This window comes from Echeneis naucrates, chromosome 3, assembly GCF_900963305.1.
Source record: "Echeneis naucrates chromosome 3, fEcheNa1.1, whole genome shotgun sequence".
Taxonomy (NCBI): domain Eukaryota; kingdom Metazoa; phylum Chordata; class Actinopteri; order Carangiformes; family Echeneidae; genus Echeneis; species Echeneis naucrates.
Genome location: NC_042513.1, coordinates 20,111,359 through 20,128,354, shown reverse-complemented (window position 1 = coordinate 20,128,354; position 16,996 = coordinate 20,111,359). Strand labels below are relative to the sequence as shown.

Here is a 16,996-nt window from a genome sequence, read left to right as displayed (position 1 = left end):
GGTTAAATGTTGAAAAGTTTCATTTTAAATGTATTTTGGCAGATCTGGGTCCAGAACTCAAAGTCAGCTGACAACGATAGATGTTTCACATTTGGAAATAGTTAGATGCATAGAATTGGTGCATGAGAGTAACTACCCAACCAGTCGAGGCAGATAGCTGGCCTCCCTGAGCCCGGTTCTGCCCGAGGTCTCTGCCTCTTACTGTAAAGGAGGTTTTTCCTCACCACTGTCACCAAGTGCTTGCTCTTGGAGGGATATGTTGGGTGTCTTTAAAAACTCCATAAAGACTTTGGTCTAAAGTCTTCATGTGTAAAGTTCCTTGATGTAACTTTGTTTTGATTTGGCGCTATATGAATACATTTGATTTGATTTAGAACTTTCTGATCTTGTCGACAATCTCTGGAGGCTGTATGGTATTCTGGAGTGTTGGAATTTTCTTCTAATTGCTTTTATCACTTGTCGGTACTGGAGAAAATTTCCATTTATTGTTTCAGTCATTGGGTTTTCGAAACATTTATGAAGCTAGACAGCCGTGGTGATGACAGGAAAGTCAGAGAGACTGATGTTGTAACAGTCATTCTGTTCGAGCTCAAGCCAGCAGTTGTAATCTTTATGTGGATTAATCCATTTAGTGGTATATTGCAATTGATTCTTCAAGTAATATATCAAGAAAATTGGTGCACCCAATTCTCCTTCAGACTTATTTTTTTTGGGAGAAGCAGATGGCTGCCCTCCTTCATTCTGGTTCTGCCTGAGGTTTCTGCCTCTGAAAGCGTTTCCTTCCCACTGTGTGAAGGAGAGGAAAGGCCGTGGGGGGTGGGACGGGAAGAGAACAAGAGCAGGAGGAGAGAAGATGTATTGACAGTATTGATGTTAACAATGCAATATAATTCACCTCGTAACGCCAGGGACTCAGGGCACTTTTCATGGTTTCTCATGAGAATTCAACCTGCCATTTATAGCTGGAAAATATGGAACATATGTCTGTGACTTCTGTATGTGACTTAAAGATAATAACAAAAATCCACTTATCTAAAACCAAAACATGGAGGACTGACTGCGACACTGTGTGCATTCTCCCAGGCTTCTTTGGAACTACAAAACTAATTTTAAGGCAAATTTTACTCTGGTCTCCTCCTTATCCGTTTTCGGGTCGCGGTAACAAGTTGCCATCAAAGGTTCAACACACAGAGACAGGCAGAGACCAACAGCCACTCACACTCACAGACAATTTAGAGTCACCAATTAACCTAAATGTCTTTGGACGGTGGGAGGAAACCCACACAGGCACGGGAGGAACACGCGAACCTCGCACTGAAAGGCCCCCGGTCAGGAACCGAACCCGTGACCCGCTGCCCTATACTTATAAATAACTATAAATAACTAGTCAATTTAGCCTTGCACAAACTAAGATATAATAAAATCATATTCAGTTATAGCCTCTAAGTTTACATGAAAAAACCACAATCACGCTGTAGATCCTGTGAAGGCTTTTGTGTCGTGTCATGTTACCTTCATGTCATCACTTAATCCTCAACATTTTCCAGCACCTGAAAAACACAATCCCCTTCCCGGCAACCCATTTTCTTCTAGTTATTTTCTTTGATTCATGAAGAGTTATCTGTCTCATGCCATTTAAGTGCAGATACACACAAGGACTCACAAGGAGTCTGTCTGCCAACCCCCCCCCCCCCGTCCCCCCCATCCCCCCCGTCCCCCCCTAGCCCTCTGAGATTCAGGGTTTTACTGCAGATTGTGGCTGATGTCAGCATTCCTCCTGACAGTGATTTGATATGGCCAGGATATTGGATTAACATTTGAATGAGCACACAGGCAGAGAGAGAAGAGTTTGAGCTTTACATTGTTGTGCAACTGGAGGTTAGCTGCTCCCGCAGAGATGTTTACACTAGATTTCCATCCAGAAAGGAGCTTTTGTTCAGATGCAGATTGGAGAAATGAGTACATTCCCTGTGAAGTCTTGTATTATGTGACAATACAATTACTGTGTTTTTAAGTGTGTAGAAAGGCTTGTGTCCTCTGTTGTCAGACTGTCTGTTGAATGTGTGTAACAATAACTGTTTCATGCTTCATATAATAGTAAATATAAGTAGATTTGCATGCCAAAGACAGCTCATCTTTAAGCTTTAAGCTGCTATTGTGTTTGAGTCCTTCAATAGAAATAAAAAATATGTTTTAATTATGCTGAAGTTAAAGAAACAGTCTGCTTCTTGTTGAATGTGTATTCTCATTTGGCACTCAGTATAAACAGAAACATCAGACTTTTTTTGTGCCAGTGTCACGCCAGCACAGTTGTCTTTTTCCCCGTCCAGCACACTTTATTTAAATAGCAAACACACCTCACCCATCTGTGCGGTCAGGAGGATTATGGGCAGTTTGCTTTCTTGAGACAGCCAACAAAAAGGCTCAGTATTTTGATTATTTGAAGTGTACATTATCCAGAGAGTGACGTCATCCTAAAATGGTGTGTGTGTGTGTGTTGTCTTAGTCTCTTTTCTAATCTGCCCATTTTCGTAACTCCACCACAAAGCCCAGAATAGTGAGAGCCAGGTGAATCCCAGTGTCTATGCCCTGATGTAAATCCTATTGAAGTGTTTGTGTGTTTTTGTCACACATCAGTTTGGATCACTGACAGTGAAACGACTAGTTTGTGAGACTGCTGATCTTTTATACCATAAAGCACGTCATTGGTTCGACAAAAATAACCTCACCTCAGGCTCTGGGAAACTGAGAGGGGATTTTTACAAGATGAACTTTTTTTGAACATTTATAGACGTTTTACAGACAAACATATGACGCCTAACTGACAGTGTAAGACAAGCAGCAGTCGTGGTGAGAGTAAGACAGTTGCATGCACATTGAGCCTTATCTTAAGATGTGGCTGACCATGACTTTTCTGTTTCCTCCTCACCAGATCATTAGCAGTGATCCTTATTGGGTTCCTACCACAGAGGAAGAGTACCTGCACTTTGGTGAGAAAGCAGATTCTGCCAACCAGGCTCTTAAATACATGAACGCTGTCCGTCGCCGCAAAGGCCTCTACGTGGAGGAGAAGATAGTAGAGCATGCAGAGAAGCAGAGGACACTCAGCAAGAACAAATAGAAAAAATCCAAATAACTCAAGAGGCAGCATCTTCCAGAATGCGAGACGCTACTCGCACCATGAACTGATTAATCCTCATGCTGCTGTCCCTCTGTCACACATTTAGAGCACACTGGAGTTACCTCTAATGTTAAAAATGTTTAAATGAAAATGAAAATAAAATATATTTACACGTTTGAAATGGCTCAAATGGTTTTTGTTGTAAAGGAAAGTATGTGTTCAGGCATGAAGTTGGCATGTGCAGTATATACTGACCAAATGGCCCGTTTCAGTGATGATAAATGACAAACAAATGTGTGAAAATATGAACATGGATATCTTCTCACATTTTTCACAATATATTGTCGGACCTGTCTCCTGTCAGTGCCCCTTGCAGGGTCTATGTGCATGTGTGTGCGTGTGTATGTGTTTGTCGTCCATAAGAGCATGCATCAATCAAACAAGTAAGCATTTCAGGTTGAAATATTTAAAATAGACAAATACACAATATTGAAATGACATTGGCTGCGGCTCTGGTTGCGACCATGGCTGGTGGTACTCTTAGACTGTATATAAAAGTGAATGAAAACTCGAAGACTCTTTTTCCAAACTTGATTGTCATTAGACAATTGCCACACGCAGCGACCTCCTCGACAGTCAGAGTACGGAGAAGGTCAGCTCTAATCCTTACTACTCCTCATTTCCACCTTTTCCTACAAAAGCAACCAATAATGGCAATGACAATGACCGCATTACAAACGAACTGATGGTTCACATCAGTTGACATCGCAGTGGGTTAACGCCTGGGTATACTCTCCAGCCTCCTCATAAAGGAAGAAATCACTTCCCTCTGTCCATCTTTCAATTTTCCAAATTTTTATATTATGTTAGGTAAATGGTGAGCTCAAGGCTTTTCATAACCTTTGTATGGTACTTCACTGCTTCATTTCGGTTCTAATGTAATCAAATCCCACTTCTCTGGCTGATGTGTTCGTGTGTCATGCCCTCAATAAGCCTGCAAATATCCATATCCTGCTGTCACACCCATGGTGCTGTGCCGCCAGTGTATAGCCCCCACCCTGCATGTCCACTTAGCGCTGCAGAGCTTCTCCTGTGAGACGTCTGTTAATGCAATGGGCGGAACAGGCCTGTGTTGCATCACGGAGTTGCTTACAGTCATACATAATTGAAGGGCTCTCTTTTCCTTGAAAATCAGGCAGATATCCTTTAGTCAAGTGGTTCAAATTAATTTCACAGCTTGACTCCCCCTCCCACCCTTCACCTCACACAAACCCTCAAGCTTTTTGATTTGGAAAATATAATTGTGGTGAAAATTGGAAAATGATGAGTGTTTTGATTATCAGGGAGGGGAGACTTAGCAGTTAGTTCCATGCAAGTGAAAAAGTATCTTCACACAAGTCTCCAGTATGTTCAACAGAATGATAACGTCTTTACTAATCACGTCAATTAGACGTCCTCAGTGGGGAAGGAAATGAACTTGAACCAAAAGCTCCTCATCAGCTGCAAAACAACTAAACCATGTTCAAGGTGGTTTCTCAGTCTTTACAGAGGTGCCTTGATTTTTCCTCTCTCTGGGGTCAGACTGGCCGGTCATCCTTTTCAGGACTAACTACTTCCTTGACTGTAGGCTAATGAGACAGAAACTCTCTGAGATGCCATTAAACATTTCAAATCAAATCAAATGTATTTATGCAGTGCCAAATCACAACTGAGTTACGTCAAAGCATTTTCTACAAAGAGCAGGTCCAGACTCGAGACTCGCCGCTCTTGATAGTGTGTAAGAGTATGAGAGAAAACAAGCTGTTCGAGGTTTTTCTACGACTCCGTCTCTGCTGAGACTGTACTTGTTATACAACGTTAATGTGTTCTGCAGAGGTGAGTTGATTTCCTCTTCCTAAAGGAGCTCTCTGGCAAGACATACAGAAACAAACAGAAGATCCCTTACACCGGCTGTGTCTTTGCCAAGACCACAGTGCACTGACACACGCAGAGGCTCCCACTGATGCCAGGAAATTGGTGTGTTTAAGTAAATGCTTTGTCACGCTGGCGTTGTGTGAGACATTATCTACCAGGCAAATCTTTGGCTGACTCCTCTCATGAGCCGGCTGACTGTGCCTCAAGTCATTCTCTTTCCATTTGTGCAGCCTATAGAGACATTTGTCAGGAGGCCTAACTCCGCTGTGTATATGTACCTAACTAAGACTCTGTATGGATCTGGCACGCCTGTCAGCCCAGCACTTGCAGCAGTTGTGTGCAGGACAGATGGCCATCTTTTTCAATTACGTAGTCAGCAATTCTTTTGTTTCATGCCCCACTTCTTTTAGGTTTTTTCACAGTTTATATTGGAAAACATTGTTAAACTAATAATTACAGCAGAATGTCTTACATAGTTCAAAACTGCAGAAAGGAACTTTGAAAGTGGAGCTATCTATCAAAACATCAGTTCTGTAGCAATTTGCGTAACATTTGTTTTCCTACAACGCGACCTGCTCATGCACAAACTGAAAGCACAGCGGCCCTAACCCTAAAAACAGGGTGGAACTTCTGAATGTAAGATAAAGCCCACAGTGTGAAACAGGAAAAAACGAACTGGTTTCATCTCCACTAATCACAATAAGCTTGAAAAAAAATAACCAAGAAATGAACAGGATCACCGTTCTAATAACGGGAAGTGTCTCCCTTTGAGAAGCAGTTTAGCCATTCATTCTCTCTTTTAACAAAATTTTTCCCACTGCAGGACTTGGGCTCCTCTGTTGTTTCTGTTTTTTGTTTTTTTCGTTTTTGCTCCTAAGTAAAAACCCGAGAAACTATTGTGTGTGTCAGACAGTTATTCATCATCATGGCTACGTCTGATGAGAATCTCAGACGTAGCTGCATGATTTGATGCCTTGCACTGCTGCCACATGGTTGACTGATCAGATTACAGCATGAATAACCAGGTGTGTGTGTGTGTGTGTTCCTAATAAAGTGCTCTGTGAGTGTCCGTTTTTAATTCATTCAGCATGGAAGTGGGTCAGCAACTAAAATTAGCTGAGTGTCTCTCTCCCTCCCCTCAGTCAACTCATCAGCAGCCCTGGTCGAAAAAAAAAAAAAAAAGAGAGCAAAATTGTGTTTGCTCAGTGGAGACTGGCTACGAAAACAAGACAGTGCTTGAAAGATGAGGTGAAATGAGGGAAGTATACTGGATGTTTTCCACGAGGATTTTGCCTATAGCTGCTCTCTAAAGAGGACAATGGGGGCGCGGGAGAAGGAACTGTTATTTTTCTTCCCATGGACTTCAGGCAGTAATGACTGACTGCTTGGCAGAGAACTGGGACAAGGAAAGTGATGACCTCTCAGCTCTCCCAGGTACTGCGGGAGTGGGGCTCAATGCTGGGCCTGTTCTCTCCGCGTCGGTCAGGCCAACATCTGATATACGTACTTTGATGTCTCAGCAGAGAGCGGCTGGCCCGTGCTTTTGTCTCCTCTGAAACCTGGAACTCTGAGTTCATAAAGAAATGGAAGTCAGCAGATTTATTCAGTTTACACAAGGCTGAAGAAATGTTCAATCAGTTACACAGCTCACAAAATGCGCTTTTTTCCTTTTTCCTTTTCTTTTTGTTTTTGGGATAAATAACAAAATTTACAACGAATAATGGCAGGTGACCAGCTCCAGGCTGTACTCTTCACAGACGGAGGTAAGAAAGTGTGTGACTGAATGCTGCTGTGTTGGAAAGTCAGTTCAGCAAAGCGGCACTAGAGGGAGACCATTCGATGATCAGTCAGAGGCAGAGGTTTTTCCACTTTTCTTAACATGTGATGTTCAGATGTACAGCAGCGATTCCTCATGTGATGGAAGAACCTTTCATGTTCCTTCAGTCTGTCATACTGTCAGGTAAGGTTCCTAATGTGAAACCTCCTGCGACTGCTCTTCGTACTCAGATACTGGCTCTCGACAGACTGTCTCCTTGCTGGCTCAGAGAAAATTCGTTCTGAAAAGACAGAAGTTTGTTCATTTAAATGGATCCAGTCCTGCGTACAGCGGAGGTACCACAGTTATGGAAGGCACATGGTCGCTCATAAAAGAACATCACTGCATCTGCTTTTGGGACTCAAGCCAACTTCTCTTAGTCTCTAACACAGGTGACCTACAGTTTTATCTGTATGGCAGAAAATAATAACAGACGTTATCTAAGGGTGCTTCATGTATACACCATTACCAGATTCTTTTTTAAATATTAACAGAAAGCCAGCATTACCCCTTCACTGCCACTTGGCCACAAAGGCAAAGGAAACTCCTCCTAATCAGGTGGAAAATCTTGAATATAACCCTGCTGAGTTAGCTGCTATCTGCCTCGACCGAATGGGGAGAGAAAGGAAAGAGAGAGCAGAGGGCAAGTTTGCAAATTATGAGGGAAATAATAATAATAATTATTATTATACTTATAAGACTGGAGCCTTTCTGTGCAGTTTGTTCTCCCCGAGCCTGCGTGGCTTTCCTCCCACCGTCCAAAGACATCACGTTTGGGTTAACTGGTGACTTTAAATTGTCCGTAGTCCTGAATGTGGGTGTGAGTGGTTGCTGGTCTCTGTCTGTGTGTCGGCCCTGTGATGGACTGGCGACCTGTCCGGGCTGTAGCCCGCCCAGTGTGGCCTGGGATCCGGCGCCCCCCGCGCACCAGAAACAGATAAGTGGTAGCAGATGGATGAATGAATGAATGTTGGGGCTGTAGGTGATTTGCAATCACAGATCTAAACTCTTTGGCTCTACAGGCAAAAATATCTACAGAGCGTGACAGGAGGACCTGCAGAGAGATGAAGAAGCACATAACTACAGGAGACAGAAGAAATCAAGTTAGCAGCACGTACCACTTGTGGCTCAGTATTATGGCACAGTATGAATAGTTGTCCTCTGTGGACTTTGAATGGCTGTATGAAATTTCCCACTAGTCCCCGAGGACCCTCTGTCCTGGCTCCTATGGATGTGGCAGCGTTGTGCTCTGGTTCTTTTTCTTTAGGCACAAATCTTAAGAACAAATTTTGGCCAGCATGAAACTTGTTGAAAGGCAGATCTTTTATTATTGGACTCCTCGAAGTCTAGCATCACTGACACGTAATGCTTAAAAATAGGATTACACAAATGTTCTGTGTTTCATATAAAATACCATTTTTCAGCATCTCAGTAATAAAAATGTATTCATCATTCATTCATCTTTCACCTCTTATCCATTTCTGGGTCGCAGGGTGCCAATCCCAGCTCAGTCTGGGTGAGGGCCGGGTCACCCTGGACAGGTCACCAGTCCATCACAGGGCCAACACACAGAGACAGACAGAGACCAACAACCACTCACACTCAGACCTACGGACAGTTTAGAGTCACCAGTTAACCCAAACATGATGTCTTTGGACGATGGGAGGAAACCGGAATTAAAATTTCACCTGTTTTTTGGTCACTTCTTTAATACCTAAAGTATCTAAGAATAAAGAAACCTTTGGGCCAGATGTGTTAGAAGTGTAGGGCCGTGGATCAGTAGGTGTAACGAGCAGCACTGCACCAGAATCCAACCCTGCCGCTCGTACAAACCTGGCAGAAGTTTACAGCTACATTGAGCGTTATAGGAATCGGCCACAGCAGGAGCCAAACAAGCAAAACAAAGAACAGCATTGGGTTGCATGTGTCTAATATGTAGCATATGATGAAACTATGAGGTGGAAATCATAAAACATTACGGGAAGTAATATTCCTATTCTGTGAAAAGGTCAACACATCTGATTGTATCACACACTAATGGAAGCAGCCAGTTCTTAGCACGTTCAGGAGCCTCTGAACTCTCCAGCTTGCCCACTGGTGCCTTTCTTCAGTCCATTAGGATCTGATTTCCGCTGTGGAAACAACGTTCAGAGCCCATTCTCTGTTGCCACGTCTGTAATGTACCATCACTGCCAGCTTGCCTCGAGCAATCATCCATCTTTTCATGCATCCATCCCACCATCCCTCCATGTCTGAACGCAGTTGGGCAGGCAGCCACACCCAGAGCAGGCCAGAAGCTATGATCTCATGTTTATATAGGAACGCCTGCAGCTCTCTGGCTAAGGAAGGGAGATTTTGAAATACGACTTGACCGATTTACGGGCCAGTGACTTGCTTAAATTACATTAGTAATTTAGGTTAGCAATAGCATTGTCATCAGACAAGGCAATACATATATAAAAAAAAAGAATATAAAAATGTATATGTTGGTTTATTTGAAGGTTATTTTTTCAGGTAACACAGATTTTTATTTTAAAATTAGCCTCAAACTAAAATCATGTCCATATATCCCATCAATAGCCGGTCTTTAAATTAAAAAATGAATTTAGTTTCTGCAGTACAATGAAATTATTTCTTTGCTGGACATGGTTTAATAGTTTAAACTTTAGTTGCTTAAATTACAAAACAGAAACTGAGTTTTGAAATTGATGTCAATGTAACATTCGGTATTTGGTAACGTTGTGACTAAATTCTAATCTACTGAATGATCAAAATTCAGTCATCCTTGTTGTTTGCTGGACATTGTGCAGATGTCAGTAATGAGGAAATGGAGCACGTGGCTCCAGAGCTTATGGGCCATCAATTTTTAACTGAAAACATTAAAGGGGTCACGCACTGGATGTGCTGGATGAAAGAGTGGTTTTAAATGTAAGCTCTGAAACTAGCACACAGGTTGGAAAAACTGGGCAGCGCAGAGGTGATGAACTCTGAAAAAGTGTGACTAAACCTTTTGTGTCGGGAAAGCAAAGACACCAGTGGTGAATATGTGCATGGCATGACCATCGGCAGAAACTGAGGGAAGTACAGAAGCAACGCAAAGGAAAGCTTTTTTTACCCTGTAATCAAAAAAATCCACTGAGACTTTGGCCATTTGTTTACAAAGGAAAGGTTACAGTCTGCATTTCAACCCAGGTCAGACAACTTTGCAGTACACGCAGACATTTAACGCCTCTGGCTTTGATCAGCACGAACAAGCTTGTTTTGTCCATTTTCCTGTTGTAATGACTTTCTGAGCAGTCGTTAGTGGAGCAAAGTGCTGTTACAGAAGCACTGCAGCTACGCTGGGCTCTGTAATGACCTGCAGTGAGCTTCTGCTCTGGAAAAGCAGGTATGATGGAAGTGAAATGTCCAACGTGTTCAAATTTTGGTGAGGTTAGGGAAAACTGCAGAGCGTTTAAATTGCTACACAATTTATTGGAATGTGTAGACAAGTGTACAACATGAATAAGAGTGAAGAGGAGTATAAAAACAGAGGACCTTAGTCCATTTACTCGTGTCTTCTGGGTTTCTTTTCACTTATCTTTATATATTGTCAGCCTCTTTTTGTTTGTTTCCTTCCTCCTGATATGACAATCCACACCACAATAAAAAAAAAAGTTCTCTTCTCCTCGTGGTTCTGTGGTAGCTGATAAATAAGCATGATTTTGACAGTTTAATGTGAATTAATATTTAGTTTGACAAGCGGAGATTCATTGAAAAAGGAGGTTTAGTAAAGAAGTACAGTTATATAACTAACAGTATTGGATAAAACAGCTGAGAGCATCAGATTTTGCACCAGATCCCAATAGTATCAGCATGCATTTGCATTTGCTTGCTGCCGTGCTAAAAACACTATCAGAATTTGAAAATGAACCTCTGAAAATAGAAAACACAAAGGGCTGCTTGCCCACAAATACACAGAAAGATAATATCTATAATTGAGAATACTATCTTGCTGAAAAATTTGTTTTGAAATACAAATTTTCCTCCATTGTACTGAGACAGGAAATGGGCAGTGTTTTATTTTTCCTTTCCCAGCTCGTCATTGTGTTTATGCACTAGCCATGTATGCTCATCTGGCAGAGGCACTGGCAAGGAACAGGCAAGGGGTTTTCCACTGGACTGCCAAGTGACCGCTGTGTAGTCAGGGAGAGACAATGTGGGGGAGGCAGGTCGTCGTTGAATCTGGTAGAAGGGACTACTTCGGTTCAGCTGAAATGCTTATGAGCATGTTTCTCTAATTGCAGCATATCATAATCACAAAATGGGCTGATTGTGTTCAGAGAGGATTTCTCAGCCTCTTTGTGTGTAGAAACCTGCTCATGAAAAGTCCCCCTGAAAACACCGTGTTGCATATTTTGTGATGCAAATTTGTTCTGCATTGATAATTGAGCATAGAAATTTCTTAAAATTGGTGAATGTGTTTGAGAAAATGACTCTCGTGGGAGCATTGGGAAAATGCGATGCGTTTTGCTTGGTAAATGTAACGGCATCAGTTGCAGTCAGATAGGTGTGCATGTGGAAGTACGGTCAGAAATCATCATACTGACATTATCGTTACACACGGAGTGCCGAGAGAATAAATCCTCCCCCTGACTGCCAAAAAATTAAATGAGTTGCCCTCATTTCGACTTTCATCATTCACTATTTTTGGCACATAGATCCTTATGTTCTATATATACGCCGCGATATGCACACTTTATGTACATACAGTTACAAGCAGTTACTTTGGAAGACACATGACATTTCAGAGGGTCATCCTCTCTAGTGCAGTTGGGCACAAGCGCACAAGGCTGAGCAGTTTGTGAGATGTTAGGGTTACACAGTACTCAGGCCACCGATCCTCAAACTTCTTTGCTCAGTCCCCTCTTTTGACAAAGGGGGAATTTTAAAGCCCAACTTGCCCTCATTGACTCAACAAAATACCAATGAAATACGGAAAGTTTAAGATTTTCAGATTCATCAAGTTATATCAGGTTCTAGCTATCTTCCGCTTTTGTGGTACATCCATTATGTGATGTTAAGCCCACACTAGTCTGCCGCTCCTTTGTGTGAAAATTGGTTTATTGTTCCATTGCAAGTAGCATGCCTACGTTAATCATTATTTTTATACTTTGGATTCAGGTTACATTTTTCTTCCATATCCTATCTAGTGTTCTTTTCATTTAGGCTGCATGTAGACATTCGATTACAAAGGTTTAAGGATTACTTTATGTATTTTTTTTTTTTTTTTTCGAGTGTAGGATCTTTGCCAAGAATAAAGAAAGAAAGTCATTCATAAATGCAGGAATGTGATTCTATGGGATGCACATTTTAAAATAAAAAAAAAAATGAAATAATAAAAATTTGCAGTTAAAAAGTTCCACCTTTAAACAAAAGGATCTGGATACTTGAAATGTTATATTTCAGTCTTGCCTATTGTGCAAAACCACAATTTATTTTTGTTTGTTTGGGGCTTTTTTTTTTTTTCCATTGTGAAATTTGCAAAAAAAAAAAAAAAAAAGGAAAAAATCTGTTTTGGCTTCATCATTATTAAGTGTGCAGTGTAGATTGCTGATGGGGGTAGGGAACCGTCAACATGACCCAAACACATGAAAAGAGAAACAGAGAATGGGTTTAGGTCAGGGAAGGAATGTCATCATGACAAACAAACAAACAAACAAACATACAAAAGAGATTGTGAAATGGCAAATTAACACTCATAACATATTTTTGGATGGGGCTCAAAATTCCTTTAATCCAATTGAATTTTGTGGTTCAATTGTGGTTACAAAAACTTGACGAAGGACACGTAACACAGTTGTGACTGTGGAAATGTGACTATATATGTATAGAACTGATATTGTGCTACCAAATCACAATCGATTTGGTAGCACAAGAACAGCATTTGCTTTCATGACAGCCAAAATTCGGAATTGGGGGTTTTTCAGGACATTGTGAGCCAGTCAGCTATTGACTGACTATGAGAAGAAAAGGAGAAGGAGGGAGGCGAAGACAAAGAGCTGGGTTGTGGCTGGCTTAGGAAGGGAATGAGGAGGAGGACGCGGGGGAAGGGGGGATGAACGAGGAGGAGGGTGAAAAGTGTGCTGTGGTGCAGTGTGGGCTGACGGCTCCAGCTGCCAGGCCACTGTGCTGCTTGGCTCACCCCGTGTCTGGCAAGCAGCCAATCACAGCATAGGAAAGCAGTGCCACTTAAGTTCAGTGTGTCAGAGCAAACAGTGGAAGGAAGAGGGAGGGATGGGATGCAGAGTTGTAAGGATGATGAGAGACATCATCTCTACAACTCTGGCTCTGAGAGAGAAAGAAGGAAGCAATGGAAGAAGCAGATAGGAGACATGGTGATGAGGGGAGGAGGCTGAAGGAGTTAAGAGAGGGACAGACAACGAGCTCCGCATCCATCCCCGCAGATTCCAGCACATAGTCTACATCACAGCTTTAAGCAGTCCGCAGCAGACTGCCCCTGTATGTGGACCATATGTGGAATGAAAAGGTTTTCATTTCTCCAGTGTGCGTTTAGGAATAGCAGAAAAATCTGAAAAAAACAAAGCTGTCTTATGATAAAATGTACCACAACCAAAGCCAAAGTTTTCCATTTTACTTTGTAAAATCTAGATTCCAGATCCAAGTTGCAATTGACTCATGCACACACTCATTGAGTCGCTCTCCATCACACACACAAACCCTACACTTCTAACTTATGGCTCCCATAGACAAACCCCAAACACAACTCGGAACCCCGGGATGTTTTGTTGACAGTCTTTGTGTTAGAGATAGAGAGGTGGCACGATACTGACATTGTATTGTGTTAAGAAGCACACAAGATGTCCTGATATGATGCCTTATTCTCTGAGCGTTGGACAGAGTGAAGTGGTCCGCTTTAAGAATCAAATTACATTTATTTATGCAGCGCCGAATCATAACAAAGTGACATCAATGCAACCGACTGAATGGCAGGAGGTGTTGAAAAGGGGAGTGCATGGAGATATTTCAGAGGTTTAGGACAGCTAGTTTTTCCCCATTCATAGGCATCATGTTGTTTTGTTTTTGTTTAGTTTTTTTTGCATTGGTAAAAAAAATATATACACACATATATATATATATATATTATTATTATTATTATTATATTTCTATTTTAGAGTAATGTAATGTAATGAACTAAATTTCCCCTGCAGATGAATAAAATTATTTCTCATTCAAATTCTGATGTTGGTTGATATTTTTGTTTGCCTCCACATCCACCGGATTATCTTATTCCAACATTAGCATCTCTGCTTTGGCTTTCACCAACTTCAGGTGGAAGATTATCCACTGTGTTGGGCAGGTCTGCATGTGTGTGTGTAAATTAGGTCATTGTGTTGATGGAGCAGTGAGCAGACAGGCTGCTCTGTATCCTGTGACCTGATGTTTACTGTGACCCAGCGTCTGTGTCTGCAGCCCTGCAGCTAGAATGCTGTGACTGGCGGAGGGATCACTAAGCCCTGTCTCTCTTTGTTGCTCTCTGGGTTAAAGCAGGCTAAGCTTTTCCTCCTCTCATTAAAAGGCATACGGGTAATCGTCTTTAAGCAGCTGGCTAACACCTAATACCGCACAACAAATACCGATCAGCGTCCATCTGGGCCCCAGAAGAAGCAATGCACAGCAACGTGAAAAAGAACACGATTCACAAGTTACAAAAACAGCTTACTAATACAATTGGCTCGTACCTGTGCGATTGAAGGCGAAGCCAACACTTGTGGGTCCCTAATATCTGCTGCATTCTGAGCTCGAGCCTCTTCAGTTTGGCCGTAGATTCAAAGCTTTGGGGGAATTTTCCAGCTGAATTGTGAATTTAAATGTACATTAGAGCTCTATTGATAAAAACATAGTTACAAGAGGTGCTGCTTTTGTTTTAGTTCTCTACAGTTAACTGAATGCAGTTTTTGACACATGCTAATAAGCAGCACAGCTCCTTGTTTCTGATGGGCTGTACGACACCACAGTGACCAGCATTGCATTGAGCAAAGTGCAGGCGCAATGTGCTGAGTTTGTATCATGCACAACCCATATGGTGTTTTGTCTGGAAGCAGAGCAACCGCAAACGGTGCAGAGAACCATTGCTGGTGTGAAGCCTGTAGTGTTGTTGAGAGGCTCTGGGCAGTGCACCACAATGCAGGCAGTTTAGTAAAAAAAAAAAAAAAAAGATCCAGCAGTAGTTCACCTAACTATCGCGGCTAGATGAGCACAACTTTGTCGTCAATGGAGAGTAGATGTGATGTGATAGATTGTTGAGAGACTTTGAAAAATAAAACACAATAAGCAAACCATAAAAAAAGATGTATTATTTTTCTGACTACTGACAACATTTTGTGGTCTTTGATTTATTTCTGGCTACAATTAGGAAATTGTGGTTTTCAACATTGTGATAGCTGCAAAGAAATTAAACTCCAAGATAAAATGTGCAGGCTTCTTTCATGAAAATTGAAATAATTTCCCTCCCGGAGATCTCAGATGTGAAATTAAATACCTAAATTTGTCTGCTCATAATGAATATTTGTTATGATGGAAAATGACAGAAAAGCTCCTGAATAGACACTCTCATTTCTATAGAGTAAAAAGCTGGGGGTCAGGATGCCCACAAAGGTCTTGTGTTATATATATCTGACCAAAACTGAACCCTCAATTCACCTCAATGTTTTTTTAATGGGGTGTTTTGAGGATTTTAGCAGCAATTCTTTAGGATTTACACAATGCAACTCCTGGTTACTTCCAGATTGCATGTTAAGACTAAATCCAGTAAAATTGAGAAGTAAATAAATATAAAAAAAAGGAAACACAAGTTTACTTTGAAATTGATATGAATCTTTTTTCTGTTTTTGAAAATACATAACATGTGAAGAAGGTGAAACTCAAGAAAGCATGGGAAAAACTTGCCCACATAATATTGGTTGGATTTAGGATTACTAGGAATGGGGAGGAGGTTACAGGGGGGAGCTGCCGTGTCAAACATTACCAAGAAGGTCCCATTTCCTCACCTCCTCCAGTTCCTTAGCAGTTACTCATTAGCATTGGTATTGTGCTCCAGGAGTGAGGAGACAAAGCGAAATGCCTCTGGTCTCAGTGCTTTTGAATCAGCTTGAAATCCCTTTTGTGTTGGCCAATTGGCCTGTTACACCCCTTTTCCTTCAATCAACGGCCGTCAACAGAAGAACTACTAACCCATCACCATGAATGTTCCTAATGTTCAGACTTAATAACAATCACAATAAACTGGGCACTTGCAAACTATCTTTGACCTCTCTCCCTGGGACTCCACCAGTAGTTCTGGGATGTGTTAAATGTAAAAAAATAAATAAATAAGTAAATAAAACTGGGGGAAAATACATGACAGTTTCATAAGACTTACTCAATTGATGCAGCCTGATAGCGCTAAACAATTTGAGAGTGACAACTCTTGGCGCAAAATAAAATGTGTCTGCATGGGAGATAAAAATGCTAACGGTTTACAATCACTACATTTTTTTACAATTTTTTGATTTTTTTAATGATTGCTTTTTATTGAAAAAAAATGAATAAAAATTTGGGTTGAAGTCACAGCTAAACGTCCCAAAATGAAAAATAATACATTCCGTTTTCAAAAATAATAACATCAATTTCAGTGTTTAATGTAAATTTAAAAAAAGACATTTTCCCAAGCTATGTGTTTTTTCTAAGGCTCTGTGTTTTGTGCTAATATACATGATTGTATTGTGATATTGTGGTCCAGTATCATATAATACTGATGAGATCCAAACATAATCTGTACACACGATTAAAGAACTTTTCAACTGTTCATCAGTCAGAAAGAAAGTCTGGCAGTAGCTAGAAGAGAGCAGTGGATACACGCATCTGTGCTTTGACGAATACTGATGTGTTTTATTCATGTGGATAAGACGCAAACATTTTTCAGTGGTTATTCAATAACACCCGGTTTCACTGGATATAGATGGATGGAGGAAAGACAAAAAAGAAAAAAGTTCACAGGAATGAAATCTTCAAGGGCCATTTTCTGTGGCTGACTTCTGAGACATGTATAATCATGTTTGCAGGGAATAGTCATTAAACACATGAAATGGAGTAAACGTCAAGCC

General features: G+C 41.2%; 1 protein-coding gene across 4 annotated transcripts in view; it reads left to right on the top strand.

The window, feature by feature from the left end:
* Positions 1-3,288, top strand: part of efl1 (elongation factor like GTPase 1) — a 50,433-nt gene extending 47,145 nt beyond the window's left edge. For all 4 annotated transcript variants that reach the window (XM_029498404.1, XM_029498406.1, XM_029498405.1 and 1 more), the window contains one exon: positions 2,933-3,288. In XM_029498404.1, the coding sequence (XP_029354264.1) occupies positions 2,933-3,121 (189 nt within the window). In that variant the 3' untranslated portion in view covers positions 3,122-3,288. The remainder of the gene's footprint in view (positions 1-2,932) is intronic.
* Positions 3,289-16,996: the final 13,708 nt, after the last annotated feature.